The sequence below is a fragment of the Pseudoliparis swirei genome, chromosome 24 (genome assembly GCF_029220125.1).
Source record: "Pseudoliparis swirei isolate HS2019 ecotype Mariana Trench chromosome 24, NWPU_hadal_v1, whole genome shotgun sequence".
NCBI lineage: Eukaryota > Metazoa > Chordata > Actinopteri > Perciformes > Liparidae > Pseudoliparis > Pseudoliparis swirei.
The window spans coordinates 10,614,611-10,640,952 of record NC_079411.1 but is presented as its reverse complement, the minus strand read 5'-3'; the positions used below and the strand labels follow the sequence as shown (position 1 = coordinate 10,640,952).

Genomic DNA, 26,342 nt, shown 5'->3' with positions numbered 1-26,342 from the left:
AACTTTATTGTAAAGGTCAGAGTTCACTTGGTGTCTCTGTTAGAGCAGAAAAAAGATTAACTGGTGAAATCAACAAAGAGGCCAAATTAACTCAATAGCTTTTCACATTTTATTGAAGCTTAGTTTGACAATGTGCAAACACAAAACAACAAACACTGGACTTTAACTTTCATGGGTTGGTTAAAAATGTTTTTGAACAAAAAATTAAATTCCAAAGTCCGATGCATCCTGTTCTTACATATCTTACTACCTGGTAAAGATATGTCTACATACATTAACCATATCACAAAAGCTTTATACTAAATAATTTTTCAAGAATATTTTAATAAATCTGTCAATTTTCAAACTATAACTCAAGTCTTCTTAAAACAGACACTTCCAGACAATTCCATCTAAAAAGGAATGCAATCACAGAAATCTTTACAATAATATAGCATCTCTATCGCTACTTAAACTTTAAATCGGCAGGCTGAAATAATCTATTTTTAAATTAAAAATAATAATAAAATCTATCGTTATTCAATATTTTCACTAACACACCTCAGTTAGTCAATCTAAAGTAAATCTGTGTGAAAATTTCACTCACAGACTTTTTTCCCAGAAGTCACTTGGTTATCAAAGCTTCAGTGTACTTGCAGTGACTAACCTGTACCATTTGTACAAAACTTTTTATTAATATGCGCAATATTACAGAATGATTTATGGGCCGACCCACCATATAATTATGTACTTGAAGGTGGGAAAAATGTCAAACAATGAAGAAAACATGAGGATATACAAAAGTATAATTATACTGTTTATATATCCACTCCGTACAACCCTCAATTCATAATCCGTGTCTTTCCTTCTTCGAGATCAATTCATACTTCACAGTATTAAGATTTGGTCTAATGAGGAATTTAGGCTGGACCAATGATAATAATAAACCACAGTTCAAGAGCTTTGTCATTGTGCATGAACATATGCTTCGATAGATATGCTAAATAAAAAAATAAAAAAATTACATATTTGGCAAAATATGAAAATGTGCTTGTATATCCGACGTAGTTACGGCATTACAAAGTGCTGCTTGTCACAATCTGAACTTCTCCACAAAGGCCATATGTTTCAGACAAAGGCTCAGGACCTGAGATTCAACGAGGACAGAAAGCTGAGAATAGAAAAAGTAGAAGACATCTGTCCATCTGGAGAGAGGAGAAGCTGCTTCATACGAAAGAAAAACCACGGAGAGCAAACAACGATCGGTGGGATCCCAGAAAACTTCCATCCAGTCAAGATGATCGCGGAGATCAAAAGGCATTGTGTTGCGTTCATGTCACCTGAACAGCGCTCCGCGCGCTGACCTGTCAGACGTACTGTTGGGGTTTCTGTGGGATGGCAGCAGCTGAAGTCAGGCTCTTCGCCGTCTCCTTGGCCTTCTCCGACGCGCCCTTCACCGAGTCTCTGAGCAGCCGCTGGGGCGTCTCTCCTGAGAGAGTGTCCAGAGAGAGAGAGAGAGACAAGACAGAATGAGGACATGTTTTCTGTAGCCCTTTTAAGACAAGCCGTTAAAAAGGGACACTTCTTGTTGTTCAGGCATACGGTGTGTGACTTTAAAGGGTACCTGTAGTGCAAAACAATATGTAGCCAGATCAAAAGATAATGTGTTTCTAAAGGTTATTCATGCACTGACGGTCCAGTATTCAATAACAATACGTAGTTTAGGCTGTTCAAAGTCCTCAACTCCGACATGCGACATTGCACTGGAGCTTGAATATGTCGCGGGTGGTGTGACGTCAGATCGTTGAGAGATCGACAGCCAGCCACAGCTAGGGATGGGCATCGAGAACCGGTTCTGTTTTAGAACCGGTTCCCAGTGAACCGATTGTTTGGGATCGTTAGCCAAATTCTTTAACGGTTCTGCTAACGGTCCTCTGTGGCGTTGCGCATGCGCGAACTTTTTTAGTTTCTTCAGACTGCAGCAAACATGGCAACGAGGCAGAAGCGCTCTAAAGTTTGGCTCTATTTCACACGACAAAATGACAACTACGCCACTTGTAACGTGTGTCAAAAATCTATTTCGTCGAAGGGAGGAAATACAACTAATATGAATAAGCATTTGAACACAGCGTGGAATTAAATGACAGGAATGTCATGTGTTCGATGCAGCAGCTCAGCTAACGCCGGCGCTTCATCTCTTTCTGTCCAAGGTAAACTCCTCCAAAGTGATCACAACCACTCACTGTGTGAAGCCATTTGCCTTTATTGTGTGGAGTCGATCAAGTTATCTTCTGTCCCTTCGTTTGAAGCACACATTTGAGCTCCGGCATTGGTCTCCCATTATCGATCACTTCACGTTTGGATTGAAAGTCCAGTTTTGAGAAATGTTTGATCGTAACGGTATTAATTATTGAGGGCGTGTGTTATCAGCAAACGTTCGCGTTATCGTGTTAACCCATTATTAAACTGAGCATATCGATTTTTAATCCATTATTAAATTTAGCATATAGCTACGCTAGCTTAGCTACAGAATCTTCCATTGTCACCCTACATTGAGGCAGAGGTCGTGTTTGCCTCCCCTCTTAATGTGGCTTTATGTCAGCTCAGCAAATTCAGCGATTTTGTTAGTGCCATTTGTTTCATTGTGTAAACCAGCTTTCACTATATAAATAATCTCCATTGCCATCCAATTTAGCTGATGAGGTTCAGAGTCAGACCGGTTCAGAGGCTGGTCGTCTCTGTCTGGGTCGCAGGCTACAGCACGTCTTGTACACCTCCTCATATCTTTGTGTTCATCCTCCAGCCCATCTGAGAGAGAGTTCTCCACGGCTGGAGACACAATAAGTCCTGAGAGATCGCGTATCCTCCCGGAGAAAGCAGACATGCTTATTTTTCTGCACAAGAATTGTTGATGATCCATACAATTGATGGTGCACACTTGGTATTTGCCACTGCTAGTTTCATTTTTGGCAGCTCAGTTCATATACCCTTTAAAAAAAAGGAAGGAGCACTGTAATTTCTAGGAACATGTTTAAATTAAACAGATTATATTTTATTTAAGTTATGTAAGTTTTATTTTAAGTTCAAGAGTAATATCGTATAAATGTTTTTGCTTATTTAAAAAAAGTAAATGTGTATGTATACATACTGTGTGTGTGCAGCATTATATAAAAGAAAATTAATGTGAATAAACCCGTTTGTGCTCTTTTTTTCACCCCTTGCCCAAAAGAATCGATAAGAGAATCGATAAGGAATCGAATCGATAAGCAGGAATCGATAAGGTATCGGAATCGTTAAAATCTTATCAATTCTCATCCCTAGCCACAGCGGATGTGTTCAGATACCAATGTAAACAACGTCGAGCGCTCGCAAACAAATGCTGAGAGATTGATAATATGGACGATGAAAGATTGTCTGATTCAGCAACTGGATACTTGTTTGAACCTTTAAAAGCAGACTATCCCCATTTAGTGAATTGTGACAGCGATGATAGCGATGATTCTGATGAAGTTGATGCCGAAGGACCGCCGGTCCAGATGCTTCACCGTGCGGACCGTGCACGCAAGTCGGCGGACGTTTGGTGCAGTTGTGGGAAATGTGTGCCACAAAAAACAGACAGAGAGTGCATTTGTTGTAAAGAGCACAAACTTATGTCCGATGATATAGCAGGGCTCTCAAGTTTTGTAGACAGGCAAGCGTGAGATTTCCATCAGCACCCGATACAGCTGACTGTTGCGCGCGCCGGCATCGAGCCGAAAAGAGTTGTCGACGGGGGGGGTGCTAGTGACTATTTCTACTCAACAATCGATCGGCGTATTGAGCACCCCTGCATTCAAGCATTAAATAGCCGAGAGGTTTTTTCAGCGTGAGGAATTAGATGTGTGGCGGGAGTGCGTGAGATAAGACCGAAATGCGTGAGTCTCACGCTCAATGCGTGAGACTTGAGAGCCCTGATAGTGTCATTAGACCTCATCTGCTTCACACAAAAGAGTGAGCTTGAGAGCTACATCGCGCATAAGCCAGCGCTGGAGATGTCTTTCATTGATGCAATGTTCAGCCGACATGTTCGGGGGTGCTAGTGACTTTTTCTTTGCTCCGTCTGTCCCGATGCGCGCAAACCGGTGTCGGGAGCTCCGCGGCGCACGAGACGGCGGGCAGAGGACTGTCAACGCAATACGTAGAGACAGAAATGACATGCTGCTGCTGTAATGTGACGCTATAGAGAATGTGACAGGGGGGCGGGCCAATTTTTGTTTATGTCATGCGATCTACCAATACTATGCCGCGATCGACGTATTGAGCACCCCTGATATAGATTGTGTAATTCTTGAGGCCACCGATCTATCCCAAGAAGCAACACGTGTAGAAGTGGCTCCGGATTGGCTGAATTCCTTTCAACGACTCTACGTCATAGTTAGCTTTGAGCTGGAGTAAATAACTAGCAAAATGGCTGCGTCCACGGACTCGGAATGTTGACAAAGAAATGTAAATCCTCGGGCTATGCGTGACTTGTTGACAATAGCGGCGGGGTAAATATGATTTATTTGATGCGCCGAATGGATGTAGCACGTTGTTGTTTTGCACTACAGGTACCCTTTAAAATAAAAGTTACAACTGCTGGAAAACTGTTTACAAGTATAATGATGAGGATTTCTCAAAGGCAGCATTGGTGATGGGATTTGAAACATAGTTGGTCGTTGAAGGCTTATTGACCATTGTGAACGCAAAATACGCTAGACTCCGCCTATTTCGTAGTGTCTAGCAGACAAAAACACTTTCGTGTTCTGCTGGATATTCACTTATTCATTGCTGCAGTTGGTATGAAGAAAAAAGTTGAAAATATAAGAATGCCATTTTTAACTACAACAACTATTCATTTAATTGGCTGAAAGGGCACGCTACGAGCAGCAGATTGCACTTGAGACCGTCAAACTGGTTTCAACATGTTCTCTTTTCCCCACTAAAGTCAGGGCTCCAGACTAACTTTTTTAACTAGGAGCACAGTGGCCCCTAACTTAAAATGTTAGGGGCGCAAGCAGAAAATTTAGGGGCGCACACAGGGTTTTCCTGGGTCCAAATTTTTGGTTTCATGCAGTCGAGATATTGAGTGAGTGATCAGCAGCTGGCCGCTCTGCCATGATGCGCGCACACATCCGCGCACACGGGTAAGCACACTACTCACTAGCACCCCCTCCCCCCGTTAACAACTCTTCTCGCCCAAATTTTCTCTATGCAGGAAAAACCCTGCGCACAGTATAAATCGACTTGCAAAGTTTTCCCATCATTTCTACTGTATTACTGATACATAATTTCGACAATATACAATCTTATGCCTTTTTGCCTTCATGAACTGCAAAACATTCACAACAGAGAACTCTTCAGAAGTTACTGTATTGAGTTTAAACATATTTTAAGAAAAAACATACCTTGAGCATGTGCATGTTGCACTTCGATGTGGCCAATCAAAACATTTGTTGGTTTCTAGAGATGCACCGATCAGGTTTTTGGTGCCGATCACCGATCACTGAAATCAGTATCTGCCGATCACAGATAATACCGATCACGGTGTCGATTGAAGCATTCTATTTTTTGTGTAGCATTATTGCTATGAGGACTATGAGGAAATACATATATAAAGCAACTCAAACATTAAAGAAATTACAGATTTCTTTAAACATTTAGGACTTTTACTTTGAAAAATGTCCTAATTGATACATTACAATTGTTTGATTGCTATTGTAGATTTCAGATATGTATGGAACACATCTGCATCATTCATTTCCTGGAACTCTTGGGGAAATCTATATACAGGACTTTTCTTAACATACACAAGCCTGACTAATTTTTATAAACTCTTCCTTGGTCCAGTAAAAATGTTCTAATCTTAGCATATGTTAAGCTAAATCTCAGAAACGATCTCTAAAGATACAAAATCAGTTCATTGTTTACTTTTATATGTTCGTGTATGATTTGTCGACATCTTATTTTCAAAAACGGATGTTGTTTCACGTGGTTCTTTACGCTAACTTTGCAAAACCGGATGTTGTCACTTAAATCCTTCCGCTAACTTTCTCAAAACCCTCGCGCGCTCCTGATGGAATGTGTTTACCGTGAGCATCAGTCTCTAGGGGCAGACATGTGAGAGTCGGCTGAGTCGACCCAGAGATTCAACTCGGGGGACGGGGACGCCGCTCGGTGGTGAGGATCCCCTCTGACCTCTCACTCTGCGGCCAACGCCGGTCGCATTGTCTCCGTTGCGGTGCGCCTCTTTTCACACGTTAGCCCCCCCCCCCCACACACAGACACACACAGGCCAGCCTTCTTCTTCGGTTTTCGTCTCCTTTCTTCTTCTTCTGGAGTTAATGTCGGTTAGCAAACCAGTCATTCAGGCATTACCGCTAACTATAGTGGGCTGAAGTGTAGAACAAGTTTGTCAGCAACAAAAATATTTAATAACAAAAACAAAAAAAATCTGCTAATTTACTGGTCGCGCATGCGCGAGTTGATGAAATATTTACTCGCAGTGTCTAATTTTAGGCGCAAAATGCGACCATTTGGTCGCAGTCTGGAGCCCTGAAAGTAGAGTTAATTTCTTGTGTATGATTTGATTCCGGCACTGAGCCACACAGTCTGGTGCCGAGGCCCCACTAACTGCTGGAAGCGAAAGACAACTAAATTCACTGCTTGAATGAAAGCACTTTTAAAAAGAGTTAAAATCCACCCTCCAGCATTCCTATAGACTTTTAGGAGTATATTTTTCTCTGACGGAAATCTCCGTCTTACAAGATAAGCAGTACTGTGGTATCTCGGCAGATGTCACAGAAGACTTCATTACAGTGTATAAAACGGTCTGTGAAATGTTTATAAAGTGGGTACTAGGATTTAAAATGTAACCGATTGTTGAAGTACATCCAGCGATAGAAATGTTAAATTGATGATATTAGTTTCTTTTGCACAGGGCTTTGTAAAGTAGGAATAGCAGGATTGCTTTGGATTGAACTCTGGAGCTCAGTGCAGCTGTTGAAAGGAATAAAGGGAGCTGTTTCGTTGTTGTTGCTTTTAAAGTACTGTGATTTTCACAAAAGGTCCTGTAAGTGAGCAGATACATATATCAGGTTTAGCTTACAAGTTATTTGTCATTTGTTTAGAAATTTAGTCTATGAAATTGCTAATGCTGAAAACTCAATTATGTGTGTTGTCAGGAGGTCATACATTGAAATGGAAGATAAATGTGAGCTGGCATTTGGTAAATTTAAGACATTTGTTAAACTTTTAGGGACTGAATTAAGGAAATGTATTCACAGCAAGAGATCAGGAGAAGGAGCTAAATGTGAAAAATACTGGACAATTGAGATGAGCATTGCATTCATCGAAACACGATCTTATCCATAAAGGCAGACAATAAAATGCACAAACTTCCGTTCAATATCCAGATCAGATAACAGAAGACAGTCCCGGTTGCAACAATACATAGATCCCGCCCACTCATGACACTGCTCTCTCCAACCATTTCTGTCCAATCAGAGAGGCTTGTAATAAGTTGGATGGTTAAAAAAACCTCTACAAAACAAAATACATAAAGACCGTAGGCTTTTGAAACAACAACAGTGGAGGTCCTCTCTTATCTACAGTGCATAGTATTGACTATATTTCTATACAACAGCAAAATGCAGTAATGCCCACTACTTTCAAGGTTTGCTTCTATTGGATAACGATATGGCATGATTTGTTTAAAGTAAATGTAATTTGTGCAAAACCCAAGGACACATGCACAATGTTATGTTGCATACTGGTAGCTGCATGAGAAAAAAGAAAATCTATATAAAAATGTTGATCAACACATTTTTATTTAAAGGTTTTCAGCCGAGTTGTAATAAAAATTAAATAAAACAAAAGACATGATTTAAGACGATTTAAAATGACAAACACCACAATATAGATAATAAAGGTCAGTTTATGACATTATGTTAACTAAACTAAACACCATCTACTTCAACACCTCCGCTAGATCTACTTTTCTGTTTACTGAGTTTGTGAGCATCTGCAAACCCGAGGGGAGCCGGTCACTACCTCAGCTACACAAGTCTACTGTGTGAGGCTCATATGGAGCATCACGTGACAACTCTGGACATGGCCTGGCTTGGCAGGTGGATGCCTCCTGTTAACATACTTACCACAACGCTCAGCCTGATCCCAATCCTTGCAGTGCCATCAACAAAGGGGCAGTGGGACAGAACAATGGGAGAATGTCCTTTCAGACAACAGTACGCTGGATCAGCACAACACAGAGATTGTAGCCGAACAAGCCACTACGTTCTCATCCAAGAGCCTCATCTAGTTCTCCAGACTTTTGGTCTTTCCATGTTTATGTTATCAGGTTATTAAGGCCTTTCCCTTACGGGCTTATATATGTGCCTCTCATGTGGCATAGTCCGCAGTATTTTTTTAGGCAACACTGTCTAAATTGTTTCAGTCTGAGTCTAAATTCAAGTCCAAGCTGTTTGTCACTGTAGTTGCCATGGTTTCACATCCCTCTGCAGTCACATGGTATTCGTCAGCAAAAACAGTGACCTTTCAACTGCCCAAATGAACCCATTTATACACCTAGGAGCAGGCACGTGCACAGACATGTTGCGGGGCAGGTGCTCAAACCAAAAAAATGTCACAAAATGATAGGAGCAAAAAATGCCATATAATAAACACGCGAGGAGGAGGAGGGAGGGGCGTGGCGGGGGCTTGTGAGCGCCGCGGAGCATGTCGGGGCAAAATTCTCAAAAGAACTCTAATAGATGCCGAGTCAGATATGAAAACACATTTGGGGGGAATTGATGACAGAGTAATTTTTATTCTTAAGTACTTATTAATGAAGAAAAAATTGGGCTCCAGCAGAAGGGGCACTTTTCTCATCCAGGGCAAAGGGCAAAGGGCAAAAGGGCAGGGGTCTATCTGTGCACGTGGCTGCCTAGGAGTACATTTCCAGGCAATGCTGATAACTTTCCACTGCCAGAGCTGTTTCCAACTTAGGTCAGTTAACCTACAATGTTAATAACATTTGAATGCCGCTTCAGTTTTTACACTCGCCATAAAAACAGAGAAGCATTTATAAATGAAACCATTAATAAGTTAAATGAATTGCATAAAAAGTGTGCCAGTCTAACATTGAGGAAAGAAAGCCCTATCAGAGTTTCTTCTCTCCAAAAATAGCAACAGTTAAAAATAACCTGTTTTGGTTCCCTCTTCTCTTTCCCTTGCACTTTTCTCCCGTTTCTGCTGGAGAAGTGTACGTACCATGTAAATTGGACAGCGCGTATTCCAGCCCTTTCATGGCCTTCACCTGATTGCTCTTGAATCGAGCCAATCCGAACTCCTGGGAAAAGACAGAACAGGAAATTACTTTACATCAAGGAGACATTTGAAAGAAAAAGAAAAAACACATAGCCCGCAGTCCTCGCTCTCCTTTTCTCTGGGAATATCAACGTCTGGCATCTTCAACATCTAACAATAACAATTATTGGCTGACAGATTTTTGGCACAGTTTTCACTTCTCCCCTTCAATCTCCCACTTCTATATTTTGGCATTTTTACATAGGATCCCACACCTCTAATGCCAACCAATATTTAGATAATTGGATTCTGTACCTTACTCTCTAGGATAAAAACAAATGTATTTATTTAACTGAAGCGTAAATATATATTTATACACTGGCGGATGGATAAAAGTTGTTGATGATTGTCGAAGTGTCCTATGCAACTATCTTGCTACTACTAAACTCTCTAGGCTGACATATTCATATCTTATTTATGTACATTACATAGTGGCTTTTCTAAAGAGGAAAATAAGAATATGATGAAAATATTAGGGCTGTCAATCGATTAAAAAAAATTTAACTAATTAATCGCACATTTTGAAATTGCGATTAATTAATCGAGATTAATCGAGCGTAAAAGTTTTTGTAATTGTTTTAAAAACGGAAACAGTGTCAAACACTCAGAATGGTTTCACACTTAATTTAAGCGTGGCTGATTAGAAGCTGCACAGAGAGGTATAAGTACCTGAATAGGTCTGGAGAAGCCGTAAACATTTGAGGATATCCACGCCTCCCGTTTCAGCTGGGTAGTGGCTGGCTGCTCCGCTGAGTCTCGGAAAATACAACGCTCTTCAACTGACTGACATCGGGGAAGAGAAAAGCGACAGCAAAGGAGGTAAAGAACAAAGCTGTGGAACTATTTAAAATGTATCACGAAGGACGGACGCTGTCCGGATCAAAAGTAGAAGAGCTGAATAAATGTTTGTAATGCAGAGTTTTGACAATAACTTTAGAATAAAAACACATGCTGGAAACAGATTAATTTACTTTTCCTGCATGATCTTCTTCACTTTATGTTGTATGGACAACACAAGTTGCAATCTTCTTTGTTGGGTTTATTAAGAGTAGATTTTAATTAATAATTGATCAAACATGACTGCACCAATTTACAGGAGGGGATTATTTGAGGAATTTTGAAAATTTGATTTTGATGCTTTGATCAGTCATTTTCTTTGATTACGTTATTTAGCTTAACGTCACGTAATGGTAGATTAACAACCAGAGTAGCTTAACTCCATCCTGCAGTAGTGAGTAGTGCACAGCGGGGAGAGTGTGAAAATAGCACATCCTAAAGCTGCATAATGCATAAATCATGTCAAGGTCCTTCTTCCCTGTGAGATTAATACATCTGAACTGCGTTCAAACGCTCGCCCCCTTTGAAGATCAGGCTGGTTGAATTATTATATTTCCTCATCCTTTCTGTGGAAAGCAGCAACACCTGACTGCACTGCTTACAGCACATAGTTCAGTCTTTTCTACTATGCCAACATCGATTATAGTGTCACACGAGGAGAAACAGAACACCATAAGCTCTTTTTGAATAGGAATAAATACTAATCTCGATTCTTGTACATATCATAATTTAACACACTGCATAACTGTTGTGCGAGTGTGGTAAGAGGTATGCAATACTGCATCTGTGATGACGTCTAACAGGGATGTCAGTACTTTCCTATATTACGGAAGCAACGTGATAACTTTAACCACTGGAGATCGGTGAAGCCATTTCTTTTGGCCCCTTGGGGGCAGTTGAGAACACAACACTGGTATATCACCACCTTTTAAGTTGAAATAACAAACTTGTGAGCAAACAGTCGCTTATCTTCACATCCAGAAATTCAAAGCAATACTATAATTAATTTGGAGTCGTGTTTATGGGCAGCTTTAATTATCTTTTAGCTTAGTCTCAAAGATTAAAGCTTCTGAGGTACAAATCCTATAAGCAGCTAATTGCACCCCTCTGTTAACCAGCTTGAAATATATAATCATGATTATATTTCTCTAAGTTTTATGAGAAACTTGCAAAAAAGTTTGAGGAACCAATAAAATGTTCCATTAAAAAGCAACACACCACAGTCAGACAACTCACCATGAGAGTTGTGTGGTTGAGGTTCCAGGTGTAAGTGACCAGACTCCTGTTGACAGGGTCCACGATGGAGTCCTCGATGATGTACACGGAGCGAGACATGCCGCCGGGGAAGAGATACTCCCCCCAGCGAGGTAGCCGATTGGTTTTCATTAGGAGGCGTCTGGAGAGAAGCCGGTGGTCCGCAGTCACCTCCCGGTAAACAACATCTTCTGTGAGAACATGGGTGCTAATGGATATAAAAACAGAGTAAAAAGACGAAAGATACTCCATTGATTTTACTCACCTACAGTTCAAGTTTGGAATATATTCTTGCTATGGATTTTGTCACCCATCTTTTCCAAAGGAAGCATAACAATATTCCTGCACAACAACCCTCTGCACACCATTTCAAGGGTCCTCAATAAACTAACATTAGTTTTAAATAACATTTAAATTATATTGATGCGATTTATCATCTGAATCAAAAAGTGGACATTTCATTTATAATCCATCAAAACTTATCTGAGAATGTAAACACTTCTCATTTAAGATCATGCTGTTTGCACACTTCTGTAGCTGGTGAAATATCACATTAAAAAGGAGTTACCAATAACAAATAAGGTATGACAATATAGTCTTGTTTCCCCAGGCATGAAAACGGGTCAGGGGTGAAAAAGGTGAGAAGGATAGGCGCGCGCGCAGGGGGGGGGGTGCTGGTGACTTCCACGAACATCGATGTTGGACGTTGTATGATAATCTATAGTTCCTCCATTCTGACACCAAGTCAGTGGGCCCTATAATAATAGTAATATTGTATATAATATAGTCATTCATGAACCAACTTCCTTTTTTTTTTGGCGTGAACAAGTCTTCAAGTCTTGTGCTCTGCTGAGCCTCGAGTCTGTTCCTTGAGTCTGTTCTGCCTCTACCTGGTTGTCACGATCTTCTAATCCAGGGGTGTCAAACTCATTTTCACCGAGGGCCACATCCGCCTCATGGCTGCCCTCAAAGGGCTGGTTGTCACTAACACGGTATAATTCTAACTACTCCAGAACATATTGTTAAATAACTGTCTTTGCATTTGTTTGTTTATTTAGGTGTACTTATATAAATGTATAACTATATATGCAAATGTATTTAATATTATACAATACATCTATTTTATTTAATTATATTTATTTTAACCCACATTACTTTATCAAAGATCAAACAAACATTATTACATTAACTTTGTTAAAAGCTTTTTCACAGTTGAGACAGGTGGTTCTCCACTGGTCTGGGTAGTGGTTCTCTACTGGTCTGGGTAGTGGTTCTCCACTGGTCTGGGCAGTGGTTCTCCACTGGTCTGGGCAGTGGTTCTTCACTGGTCAGGGGCAGTAGTTCTCCACTGGTTTGGGCAGTGGTTCTCCACTGGTCTGGCTTTGGGACGCACTATCACCCCTGAATGACAAGCTGAGACCTAAATTGAGGGATATTTTTAACTTCTCAAATGTATTTAATGAAAAGATGTTGCAGTTTGAACCTGAGTGTTCAAAATATCACAGTATGCACAACACAACTATTTAGTAATATTCCCTTTTACAGTCAATTATGAACCAACAAGTGAATCTTAAGGACACAAGAATGCCGTCACATAAAATGACGTGGCGGGCCACATTTGGCCCGCGGGCCATGAGTTTGACACGTATGTTCTAATCTATGCCATACCTGCCATAAATATCATGATACTGATACAATACCATAAAACAGTACCATAAATACGATCCTGGTATATTTATCTATAATAGTAATAAATAAAATATCTGTATGGTTCACTTTTACCAACTTTTTCAACACTTAACAAATGGCAGTATTATTAGTATTAGCCTACAAGATATTAATGAAACTACATGGAGCCATCATAGCATTGATTATCACTATGAGACTGTTAGTCTGTATCTGACCAGATGATACAGAGTTCATCAGGATGAGCAGCTGGAGAGTTACAGAAACAGAACTTTACAGACTGAACTTAAACATTTCACTTCTGGCATCTTTTTTAATTTTTATTTTTAAAGCCGAAAATTCCGCCACTTAACGGCACTCGCTGCGTAGCGTGCGCAGACAGCTCGACACGGAGCAGCGCGTGCGCTCTGATCGCTCTTTTAATGAAGTATCGATACTAAAAATATGCTAAATCACATCGCTCTTAACGTACGGGTACTTTGTTAGTATCGCTCCACCGTGCAGCGTGACAGCAGCAGATAGCGGGCTAACATTCAAGCTAACCTAAACCACCAAACGCTGAAGACATCTTGACGCTGATTGGCCGAGACGCGACACGTGCCCATCAAAGATGTTCTATTGCGAAAAGCACCACTCCACATTTTCTCCGTGTCCCACTCCAATCTCATAAACGCCGGCCGGCCAATTGACCCCCCCCCCCTCCCCCAAAACAAAAACTCTTCGGATCTACACGATTCACGTCAGTCACCTATTTTGGTTTCAAAACGGCGAATTTCGCCGAAAGGTGAGGGATTCTCATGCCTGTTCCCCATCTTCTGGTATATCATTTTAATTAAACATTTTTAATTTCAAGCACTGAAACACTAAAACTAAATACAATCTATCGGTACTTTTCACAGATACCACATTCTTTAAAATGAGCTTCTCTAATAAAATACTGACAATTAAATTATTACCTGAATGGATTCGGATACCTCTGCCAAAAAGCAGAGACAACATGGTCCCAAGTACTCCTGATGTCTATGTTATTACTGAAATATTTGACCATTCTTTACTCGCTGATGTACAGGACGGCTTGAATCTCGAGCGCCTCGGCACTATACAAGGAAAAGAAAACTTGGGTGCTGACTCCATCCAAAATATGGCCCAGTCCTGTAAAGTAGAAGATAAAAAGCTTTAGCAAATCTATCAACCACCAGTAATCCATAAAATAAATGTAGTTATAGATTACATATATGTACATACAAATTAGAAATGGGGTTACATTTTCACATTGTGCGATAACATGTTTGTAATATCCCTTTCTTATTCAACAAATGTACTTGACAGTAAAGGGATATTGTTTTAATGGCAATCACAAAATTGGACACAGTGCCGTGGTAGCTATCTTATCAGTATTTCTTTATATTTCAGGCCACTGTAGTCAAAGTTACATGTCTATAAGGAGAACGGCTTTGAGGCAGTTTTGTATTCTCTTTATATGAATTTTGCTTCAATGCGATTATGTACATTAATTTGGTATATACACATTTCTGGCTTACTCTGCAAATTAGCTATATTCTACAAATGTTTCTCAACACATCTATCGATATCATAATATAAAATGATGTATATGGTGTCAGATGAGTCTATTCATATCACCCACTCCTGCTGCATATCTTTAATCAGATGTAAAAAAAAAACTCTTTATAGATTAATTTATTACAACACTAATGTAATAATTATTCATACATTTGTCTAACACCCAAACAATTTTGTAATAACTGTATATACAGTAACAACCACACCACAACCCTGGCGTGTAAACTGTTTAATACTTCCACTTCATTACCTAAAGTAATTACACATCCACAATAACTTGGTCTTTTCATATTCTAACAGCAGAATGTAATTGCTTCCTAAGTACCATATTAGTCTTGCTAATCAATTGTGGGGAGAATCTGTTTGATGCATGGTTAATACACGTTTTTGCCAAACCACAGCATAACATAACACGTCCTTGGCGCCATGCCTTATGTTTGTTATTCTTCACAACATCCTATTATGAAAGCTGCACGTATTCCAACAGCAAACACTCAACAGAAACAATTGGTATCTGAGTAAAGTCACTGTTATTTACGCAATCTATCCACGTGTCACCTTGATTTATGGCTTTACAATTTATGGCTGAGGTAACGCGAATGACTAACTGTTAATTCTTATCTCAATGGCACATGTCTCTGCTAACAACACGATATGGTCCCACCAGCGTATAGCTAGGTTAGCTCCCTGGACAGCTAGCAGCAAGCTAGCTTCTTAAATGGATTCACTGCGACAGTCGGCATATTATAAATTGGGTGTACAGTTTAATCGTGACTGTGTGGAGAATTTGACAGCCGGCCTTAACAAACTCAACAGCTCCACCAAGGTTAATTAGCTTAAGTTCAACTGTGGGAACTAACGTTAACTAACCGAGTCACTTGAGTTGCAACCACTGCTGAGGAAACAATTTCAAACTTACTTGACGCTACTGACAATTAAATATCAGGCTGCTAAACATCTGCAGAGGGCCTGGTTGCTGTGCCTTTTCCTCACAGATTACAACGTGAGCCGGTCACGTTCATTATCCTCCATGTGACAGCCAGAACCAACAGGCAGCGAGTGAGTGGCGGCGGTGGATCGGACTCGGACTCCGGAACAGAGACGCTTCGGACCGCACACCTCACTTCCTTTGATAAGCGGGCAACACACAAGCGGCATGTGGGTTGTGCCCCCTACTGTGTCGGAGTGGTATGGAACAAAATTGTACAATTTCATAAATTGTCGCGTAACGGCTAAATACAGTTAAACGCTAGGGGGGCCACGGCACTGTTCCAATGGTTACATATACTGAAACTTTAGAAATAGGAGCCATGACCTCCCAAATGTTATTTCTGACTACTTCAAATCATCACTAAACATATAGATCTTGTTTTAAATTGGGACTGAACCCATATAAATATATTCCCTGAATAAAAAAATTATAATAACAGAATTAGCCGTTTTTAATTAATAAAAGTGTCTCAAACGAATGGATACTTCCAAGAGACCTGCAAAGGTCCACTGCTCTCCGCAGGCCCAATTGCACTACCGGTGCAAGTAATACGAGAGAGGAGTTCAGCCAGAGCATAGTTTTCCCACATTTATTTTAGATTAACATAGTGATACCCTTACTTTTAGGCCCTATGGGTCAAGAATATCACCATGACATCTTCAGTAGATCATAATCTCAGACTTGACAAAGCTCCTTAAGAACCACAGAATAAATGCCCAAACTGTTTTTTAACAGGCAGTGAAGAACTAACTAGGCGATTAACTGACTTAGACATCTAAAAATAATGGTGCCCCTTTAAATGCCCTTTTGCTCATAACATCATCGTGGTTTTCACCATCTAGTGGATACAACTGGCCATGAACACCAATTATATGACATTGTTTATAAAAGGTCATTAATGCAACTCTTCATCATGCTGATCAGTGATTTGTGACTCATATCTGTGAAAAACAATGTATGTTATGAATATGGCATAAACACCTATGAACTGAACATATGGACCACTAAAGTCAGAAAAGCTGTGAGGAAACCTGACTTCCTGAGACTTCACTGTTTCTGTCTTCACTAACACTCTACGTGTTTCCGTCGCTCTTAAAATGAGTTTGAATTGCATTACAAATACGGGAATACAAATAAAAAAGATGTAGGCCTACCATGTCGCAAGTTGTCTTCCAGGCCAGTAGGTGTCGCACTAGAAAGTGTCGTACGGTCCAACTTGTGTCTCATTTCCGTTTGTTGTTCTTCTTCATTTGCCCGCAGAAGGAAGTGCCCTCCATGGTGTCATTGTAGGTCTTCGGAGGTTGAATATCTAGAAGAAAAAAACCAAACAATGTCTGGATACACACCAGACGAGAAGCTCCGCGTCGAGCAGATTACGACGCTCCGGAGAAGGTGGCTGAAGGACCAGGAGCTCAGCCCGAGGGAGCCCGTCTTACAAGCGAAACCTCTCGGCGCCGTCGCCAAGTTCTGGGCTGGATTTCTGGAGCCCAAGAGCCTGTGGAGACTTTACGTGAGTCCCGGGACACAGATAAAGCGAGCTAGCTGGCAGAACTACCACCGATGCCGACTGAACACGCGTAAACTATCAGGGAACACGATTTACATAGTGTGACGACTGTCAGCTTTACGTATACAACGTTAGTTACAATGCAGTGCAATGCTCACTACGGTTCAGTGTGGTGCAAGTCAACCTCCTCTCTCTCAACACGACAGGCTTTTATCATCTGACAATATAGTATGGAGGGATTTATTAGTATAATATTCTCCAGAGATTATATATGGTTAAATAAGGTAACATATACTCAGGCAGTAGCTGTAGTCTTGTTGTAGAGACAAGTGACGTTGTTATGAAATAGAGTACAAACCAGCGACGGAAGGTTTGAAAGGTGATGTGTTCACTGAAATATTACCAATATCCTTTTTCATATCGTAATTTTTAGTATGAGCCCAAACCGTCCCATCCTACTCGATTCTACATTTGACACTTGTCTGAGCAAGCACCAGCTTGTGTTAAAGTATGCGTCCTCTTTTGGTAACAGTCTAAATTAAGTCTGATAAATGATGTAATTTACTGATCTATACTTGATAACCTGTCTCTCATGTGTATCTACTTGCAGACCTACAAAGCATACAAAGGTGGAGTTTTCACAATAACACGGCTGTTGATACCGGCTTGGATTGTCCACTACTGTGTGAAATACCATGTTGCTGTAAGTCAACAAATGTTTTACATTATTTGTGATACTAGTAAACAAATTAGAGTAAACTGAAATGAGGTGTTACATTTAATGAATGTGCTTCATATCTGGTGAAAAGAACTGTATGAATTGATAAATAGGAAAGATTGACTGATGTTATTTGTATTGTGTATTTCCTCAATGAGTTTTTCTTTAAGGAACATGTGTATGTTACTGCATAATAACAAATATGTTCATTATCTTTTCTTTATGTAGCATTTTAAAAACTGTTGTACAATACAACATTACCCAAGTCACATACTCCATGCAAGCAGATGTCAGCATACTAAATGACAATATCATTTCCCCTTACAGCGAAGACCTTATAGCATTGTGGACTTGAAACCCAGGCTGTTCCCTGTAAGTATGATTTATATTTTTATTAAATGCATTCTTTACACAGAGCTGCATATTGGCTTGGTTTACAAGTCATAATAAGATCTGATTGTCCCACAGTTTGAATAGATGCAAACAGTCCACAGTCCTGAGATGCTCTGAAGGTGCCCTCAGGGAGCTGTTCTATGAGATGTCTTTATGGAGAAAGAGTATTTCTGACTTGTTTGTCCATGTTTTTGTGTTCAGGGTGACACCATTCTGGAAACAGGAGAAAGCGTTCCAGATCTCCCTGAAACCTATGGCCATCACTGAAGTTGAAGTAGTTCAATGGTTTTCTGTTGTAAAAACTGTGTATATGCCAATAAAATATTATCAAGTCATATATGAGTGTGTGATTACAGATTCAAGTACATATTACATATTACAGTGGACATAAGTTTAAATGTTAATGTAAATATTTGCTTTCATGAGTCTGTAGTACTTTTTACAAAAATGTTATGGATAACTAAATTATATCATAACTTTTAACTTCACTTGTTTGATACATTTCCTTTTGAAGAAGGATGATGGGATATTATGAAATGGAAAAAAATTAACATGCCATAATCTGATAATAGATGAATATCAACAAGGTGTACTTTAGCTCAGTGGGGTAAGAGGGCCGTCCTGCAACCGCAGGGTTGCGGGTTCGATCCCCGCTCTCCCCATTAGTTGCAAGTCGAAGTGTCCTTGAGCAAGGCACTGAACCCCCAGTTGCTTCCCGGGCGCTTCACCGCAGCCCACTGCTCCTTAATAACTAAGGATGGGTTAAATGCAGAGAACTAATTTCCCCTTGGGGATTAATAAAAGTGTATATTCTATTCTATTCTATCAGCAGTATTTTATGGCGAATTGGGTCAATGGGAAACAAATTAGAAATGTTATGTTTGTCAAAATTGGAGACTTATTTTAAACATGGTGTTGGCACTGGTTTTCCAAATTAGAATTGTAGCCGAAAGTTTCCTAAAATTAATTACTGTTTAAAAGGAGCTGAAAAGGAGGCAAGTTTGTTGATTGAGAACCCTCGCCGTATACGTGCAATGTTGTTATATATCACGTAACATAAATACTAGGCTTTAATGGCTCTTATTCTGTTGACTATTGGTTGGAAGTGTGCTTCATGCGGGTTACAGTGCGAAAACTGCAGAATAGCTATTGTTCTGAACCGTCATTTTAGTCATTTGTACCGTGAAAAGTTCTTCAATGCAAAAACTGCGCTTTTATTCTGAAGGGCGGAAGTGGTTTGTAGTTAGAAAAAAAATTATAATTTGAAACTCAGACTGTCGGTAGCATTTGGAAGGAGTGTTATGAAGCCAGTCTGTTGGTTTAGAGTCGCTCCTGAATGAAATTACGTATAATTGAATGAGTTTCTACGATACGGAGGAGGCTGATCGGCTTCCAACAGCATCCGGGCCTGAGGAAGCCAAAAGTAAATAATACACAACTTTCTTAACGGTCTTAGCTAGCTGTTAGCCGTAGAGGTCCTAGCTTCTTTTTGCTAATGCTATATAGCTATCATGTCCTAGCATGCTAACCTTAGCGAACCAAGTCCGCCAGTTCGTGAGCTGGAGGTTGAAGCTTCAGCCAGTGGTGCCGAACATTATAGCTTTGTTGGAATCGCTGGTGTGAATATCAGGATTATTGACGAAACACCATCACGTTTATTTGCGTATTCGAAGTTGTTTAACGTTACCGAAACTAACTCGTAGCACAAACTGACCTGCTAGGCTAACCGACGTTAAGCGACACAACAACACAATCAAAGGAATACACGAGTTGTAATTGTTGTGTTATTCTGACGTGTTCTTTTCCGTGGTGGCAAGTCTGTCTAAATTAGCGGCTGATGAGTAAGGTACTGAATGTGCACAGCGCATGATGTAACGTGAGAATCGTGACAGTTGTTAGCTACCTATCATAGACTGTCATATTGTAAGCATAATATGATCCATGGTCTCTTTGACTTAAGCATCCATTTCTGCAATTTAGTCTGCTCCATTTCTCATTTTAAGACATGTTAGTTGGTATACCATTGTTTCTTCTTGTTTCTACAAGATACTTAAACCCACTTATGTATGGTCAAGAGGGATCGTGTGATGTTCTTGCACGTGTGTTAGGTTATTTATGTATCGGTAGACACGCGTTCAGATAGCGACAGTCATGTTAACTGATTCGTCATAATAATGAAAGTAGACATATACTAACCATTAGTTATTATTATTTTCCTTATGATGAGAACTTGTTCACTATAACATGATTATTCATGAATTATAACATGATAAAGAACACTCAAGGACATCTGTCAACATTAGCCGGTCATGGTCCACTGCAATGAGTCACAGTGGAATCTGGTGTCTAATTAATATGTATCATGACACGGCATGTGCAACTTAATTTTGCACAATACATACTGTTTTCTGTGCAAGTAACAGTGGGAAAACCTACACTTTGCCTTATGAGTCTGAGACTGAGTCTTTACTTGAAATGCATATTAGTCCAGTAAAGTGGAAAATATTTAATATTTTCAAATTTGAGACTTAACTGCAGCACCGTGGCAGAACATTACAGGTTGCTGTATGGCTGCCTCACTAGTCCTGGTTCTTATGCGCAATAATTCTCATAATAATTTAAACCCTTTCTTTTCTCATCGTGCCAGATTATGTCAGCAATCAAGATTGCCCTGGAGCAGAGCCAGAAGAAGAGCAGAAGGAAAACCTCTGAAGCAATGTTTGCAGATGTGTCGCCGAACTCCAAATGTCCCATCTGTTTGGACACATTTCACAACATTTCTTACCTGGACGTCTGCCTGCACAAGTTCTGTTTCCGCTGTATTCATGAGTGGTCCAAGAACAAAGCCGAGTGCCCTCTATGCAAACAGTCCTTTAATTCAATCTATCACACTATAAAATCAGAACAAGACTTTAAGAAGTATGACCTGCAGCCGGTGGAGAATGCCTCTTTTGGGACGTTTGGTGGAGTACGGTTTAGATACCGCACAACTCTTACCGGAGTCCATCGACAGATGCGGGGAAGGACCTCTCCACCTTTAGACAACGGAGTAATGTTTGAGGCCTCAGCAAGCGCTCCCCAACAATCACAGGACCGCTACATCCGGCAGATGATGATGAGGCTGGCCGCTCAGAGAAGAGCTGCGAGTGAAGGCAGGGCAGTGAACAGTCTCAGAGAGCAGGAAATGGTGAACTTCAGGAGGGAACTGTATCGACGGGGGGTGAAGATTCGGAGTGTCCGTGATGGTGGCCGCTCCCGAGAAACCTCGGCAGAGTTCTTCCGAAGAAATCCTGCTTGCCTGCATAGACTGATCCCCTGGGTAAAAAGAGAACTGATTGTGCTTTACGGAGCCCATGGCTCTTTGGTCAACATAGTTCAACACATCATCATGTCGCGCATTACACGTTTTGATATGGAGGATGGAGCTATTCAAGAAGAGCTGAGGCCGTTCCTCCAGGGGCGTACAGAGCACTTTCTGCATGAGTTTATTAGCTTTGCAAAGTCTCCCTTCAATATGGAAGCCTATGACCAGCATGCTGCCTATGACTGCCCACCCACTTTTTCAAATGAAGACAGCAGCTCCAGTTCGTCTGTAATAGCTATCTCAGAGGCTGACGAACACTCAGTGGATTTGAACCCCCCAGGAGACTCCGCGTCTTCGCTAAGCCACTCTATGTGGGATGATGAGACGCCTGGGCCATCCTATTCTACGACGGCAGAGCAGGGCAGGGTAGAGTGTCTCTCGGTCCTCGACTCAGACTCGGACAGCAGTTTAGAGGAGGAGACAGACAAGACTCAGGCTGAAGTTAACAATGAAGAGTGTCTGTCCTATGACAGCGATGACTGTGTCATTATACATTTTTTTAAGCCAACATCAGAGAGGACTCCGGAGCTGGTTCAGCTGTCCTCTGACTCTGACGAGTCTGCCAGTGAAGATATTAAAGCAGTGCCTCTTCTACCTCAACACATCCGCTTCTCTAGCCTCAGTCCTCAGGCATCACAGAGTAGTGATCCGAGTGGTGCTGGACAGTCGGAACATATAGAAACTGACCAGTCTCATCAGTTGGATTCAAAAGAAAGATGTAGCTCTTCAGCATCTAGCAGACACAAGACATCCAGTAAGTCAGACAAAAAAGACAGATCAAGGGAGAGGCACTTGTCAACAGACAGGGACCATCGGCGAAAGAGGAGGTCCAGAAGTGCAGAGCTCAGGCAATCCAGCAGGAGCCCGGAGATTTCCCACATCAGTGTCGGCACATTATCCAGAGAAGGAGGTTATTCATACTCGAGTGGAAGAGACTACTCAAAATGTGATGACAATTACAGGAAGAGAGACCGTGATCACAGCTATCAGTCATATCAGCATTACAGCCAAGAGAGAAATGATAGTGGGATGCATTATACAGAGAGGCGGTCCGACTATTACAGCAGCCGCAAGTACACGGATCGTCACTCTAGCTCCAGGAGCCGCAGCAGGGACAGGCGTAGACGGGACAGACATTCTCGTTCTAGGACTTATTCCAGCAGTCGCTCCCCTTCGATGAAAAAGAGATCTCACAACAACAAGCCTGGTGGAAAGAGGAAGTACAAAACCAGGCATTTGGAGGAAACATCCCAAAACGCTCTTTCAAACTCCAACGCTGAAGGTGACGCCCCCATTTTATCCACAAAACACAAGAAAAAGAGCAAAGAGAAGCGTCGTAAAAAATCCAAAGACAGGTCAAGGAAGACGAGCAGGAGCCTTAGTGTAGAGCTCGTTAACGAGGAAATCTCTCACGAGCGAAGCAAGCGTCACCATAAGAAGAAGAAGAAACAAAAGAAGAAAAGCAAAAGGCACAAGAGTGATGAACGCACGGAAAAGCAGTCGCCCACGGTCATCACCATTGACAGTGACAGCGAATCGTTTGCAAGCGACACTGAACCATGCCAGCAGCACTTACAATGACCACCCCATCAACAGGACCACAGGTGGCACATTTGACGACGCCCCTCTGGACTCTGTGGAGTAGTTTTATGAAAGTTCAGATTCCCGATAGTGAGGTGGAAACCCATGGATCCACCCATCTGCGGCTAATGGCTTCATTATGTTGAAGATCACCAGACCTTGAAGGATCTGTTGAATAAACGTGTCTTTAAATGCCACCTCAAGTGATTTCTATGGGCACAGTTCATTGCATGATGGAACACATCACTGCGCCAACACCTAAACACCTAAAACAATTATATTTTATCTGCAAAGTGCCACTAGGAACAAGGCAGACATCTTTTTGAGTGTCAATTCTTATTCATAATTTAGTTTAATAGATGTTTTTTATTTATTTTTATGGTACTCTCAGGGATGGTATTGATTACAGTGATCCTTTTTTGTGTTCATTACAAGTTAGCAATCTTTTTTAGACAACTATTTCTTCCTGCTGCACACACACAGTAGTAGTTATCCGCCGATGGTGTTTGGATTTTTGAATGGACTCTTTTATGTCGTGAAATTTATTTCAAATAAATTGTAATGAGTATGCTCTTCGTTTTCTGAAAACAAAGTAAATTACTGTACATTTCTTTGTATAGATCACAAATATGAGGAATGATCATAATTAAGCATAAACATTCTGTAATCTCAAACCTTGTATGTGGTATATGCCCCTCTCAAAATAAAGCTGTTGCTATATAATTCACTTCCTATTTCATGAGAGACTCCTTTTGCACTCCATCTTTCATGTACCTCCCACAATGCAGAAATACAAAGTGCTGTGCCGATTGCGCTATTCAGTGATGAAGGGTTCAGATGCAAAATGTTTAATTTCTTAATTAAAAAGCTGGGAAAAGCATTAACCTTACAATCACTTTTTCTTCTTTAATGGGGGTAACATTTAATATGTTACTTAAAAAGACTTACCACAGTTTGTGCATATTTGAGTGTGCCTATTACAAAAAATACACACTATTCTTCACTATTTTTTTGACCATTTCAAAAGAAAGTTCTTTCCCAGATCCATTAATTGTTTTATATTATAGTGAGATTTAGTTTCATTGTCATCTTGGTAGAGACAGACCAGTTATTAGATTATATTAGATAGATTAGGTATTCCTTTATTGTAGGATCACCGCAGCAGAAACACGAAACACAAAACGAAAGTCATGAAAGTCATTGTGTTGTGGTAAACAATGCTGGAAGATGTGCATATTAAGTTGAAAGGTTATTCACTTCACCTGACTGCAGAAATACAAACAACTGAAGTCCCCAGATATTACGTCACATATACACAGTGGCGGGCTGTGCATTTTCTACCTAGGCCTTCAATGCCGTCTTACTACAGCTGAACAACCTAATGTAAGATTAGTTCACCATGTATTTATGTATGTACATGTGTATATATCAGGGAACCCCCCACCCATCACCCCCACCCCCCGGTGCTAGAGCCTGCTCTATCCCCCCCCAGTCTACGAGTATCCAGGGTAGACATCCTGGTTACCATATTCTGGTCCCCAGGGGCCGGTATTTCAAAATGATCCACCAGGATTAATCCTCCTGGATTGGATTAAATCCTGATCAGATCCCAAAAACGGGTATTTCAAAGCAAATCTGATCCTGAAGATTCAGATTCGGATTTGGTAATCCAATCCTGCCTTTTATCCGGATTAAACACTGCTGTTGAGTATTTCAAAACTTTGGTGGGAAATCTGGATCCGTTTGATCCTAAAAATCAGGATTATCCTGATCCCACCTCAGAGGTGGATTTGAGAGAGATTACATGAAAATGTTGGACCAGCCAAAGTGTAACTGCTCCCAAAGTTCATTGTTTGATACAGATATAGCTAGACTGCTGTTTGATCAATGTTTATTTTCTTTGCACGTTCCTTTCTTTTTCAGAAAACACAGTGAAACATTGAAGTAAAAAAAATACAACGTATTCGTTGAAAATCAGTCAAATGTATTTATTAACATGCATTCAGCACACACACTTAATGTTCATAGCCAAAGCTTAAACGGTTATGAGATAAGAGATAAGATAAGATAAGATATATACTTTATTAATCCCCAAGGGGAAATTAGTTCTCTGCATTTAACCCATCCTTAGTTATTAAACAGCAGTGGGCTGCAGTGATGCGCCCGGAAGCAACTGGGGGTTCAGTGCCTTGCTCAAGGACACTTCGACTTGCAACTAATGGGGAGAGCCGGGATCGAACCGACAACCTTGGGGTTGCAGGACGACCCCCTTACCCCACTGGCATTTGGAGCAGCTCTGTGTTAACTGGCTGTCTTCTCTTTCCACAAACATCTATAAAGAAAACGCATCTTAAGGTTTTATCTCTTTTGTTGACAAGTGTTTCCTAAAAATGCAACTTAATAGAGTTTATTTTGTATAGCCCATTATCACAAATTACACATTTGCCTCAGAGGGCTTTACAAACTGCACACATAGACATCCCTGTCCGAGGACCTCACATCGGAGATATGTACAACACATTTTAAAATCTACACCCAATGTATTGCGAGTAAATGCATTAAAATGTGGAGCGCGACGTACAGACGCTAGCCTCTTTACTAGCGTGTTAGCTCCTTAACACAGAAGTCAATGGAGCAGCGTTAGCTCGTGTTAGCGCGAACTCGGCTTTATTTGACTTCGCCGAGCTATTCTTTCAACATTGTGCGGATTTATGCAATTTGTTAACTCAATATAGTGATTGCCTTTCATCTCGTTTTAGGACGCATCAACACTGACCAATATTATACTTAGATTTAGAGACAACAGTAGTGCCAACTTCTCCTTTTTCCCGTAAAATATTCGCTCCGTTTCCGGTTTCCTGTCTGATCCAGGGGGCGGGGCCGGATTTGGAAATCCCAATCTGCCGGTATCAGGATCACTCTGATCCAATCCCGCAAAGTTTTGAAATACCGGGATGGATCAGGTTGATCCGTGGCTGGGGAAAGGGGGATTTGGTTATCCGGATCATTCTGATCTGGATTACAAGTTTTGAAATACCGGCCCCAGGACTCTCCCAGATCCTCAAGT

The 26,342-nt window shown here is 40.8% G+C and overlaps 3 protein-coding genes across 3 annotated transcripts; 2 read left to right on the top strand and 1 right to left on the bottom strand.

The window, feature by feature from the left end:
• Positions 1-95: 95 nt before the first annotated feature.
• Positions 96-15,816, bottom strand: LOC130189604 (PRELI domain-containing protein 1, mitochondrial-like). The gene is made up of 6 exons (XM_056408480.1): positions 15,641-15,816; positions 14,097-14,292; positions 11,437-11,662; positions 10,033-10,146; positions 9,268-9,346; positions 96-1,468 (listed from the first exon to the last, which is right to left on the bottom strand). Exons 2-6 carry the CDS (start codon positions 14,186-14,188, stop codon positions 1,347-1,349), a joined length of 633 nt encoding a protein of 210 aa, XP_056264455.1. The 5' UTR covers positions 14,189-14,292; positions 15,641-15,816; the 3' UTR covers positions 96-1,346.
• A 1,140-nt stretch (positions 15,817-16,956) lies between these two features.
• ndufb6 (NADH:ubiquinone oxidoreductase subunit B) lies at positions 16,957-18,667 on the top strand. Its single transcript, XM_056408484.1, has 4 exons — positions 16,957-17,222; positions 17,830-17,922; positions 18,265-18,309; positions 18,532-18,667. The coding sequence occupies exons 1-4, from the start codon at positions 17,043-17,045 to the stop codon at positions 18,595-18,597; spliced, it is 384 nt and encodes a 127-aa protein (XP_056264459.1). The 5' UTR covers positions 16,957-17,042; the 3' UTR covers positions 18,598-18,667.
• A 956-nt stretch (positions 18,668-19,623) lies between these two features.
• On the top strand, positions 19,624-24,002 carry toporsa (topoisomerase I binding, arginine/serine-rich a). The gene is made up of 2 exons (XM_056408471.1): positions 19,624-19,753; positions 20,978-24,002. The coding sequence occupies exon 2, from the start codon at positions 20,981-20,983 to the stop codon at positions 23,273-23,275; it is 2,295 nt and encodes a 764-aa protein (XP_056264446.1). The 5' UTR covers positions 19,624-19,753; positions 20,978-20,980; the 3' UTR covers positions 23,276-24,002.
• The last annotated feature ends 2,340 nt before the right edge of the window (positions 24,003-26,342 follow it).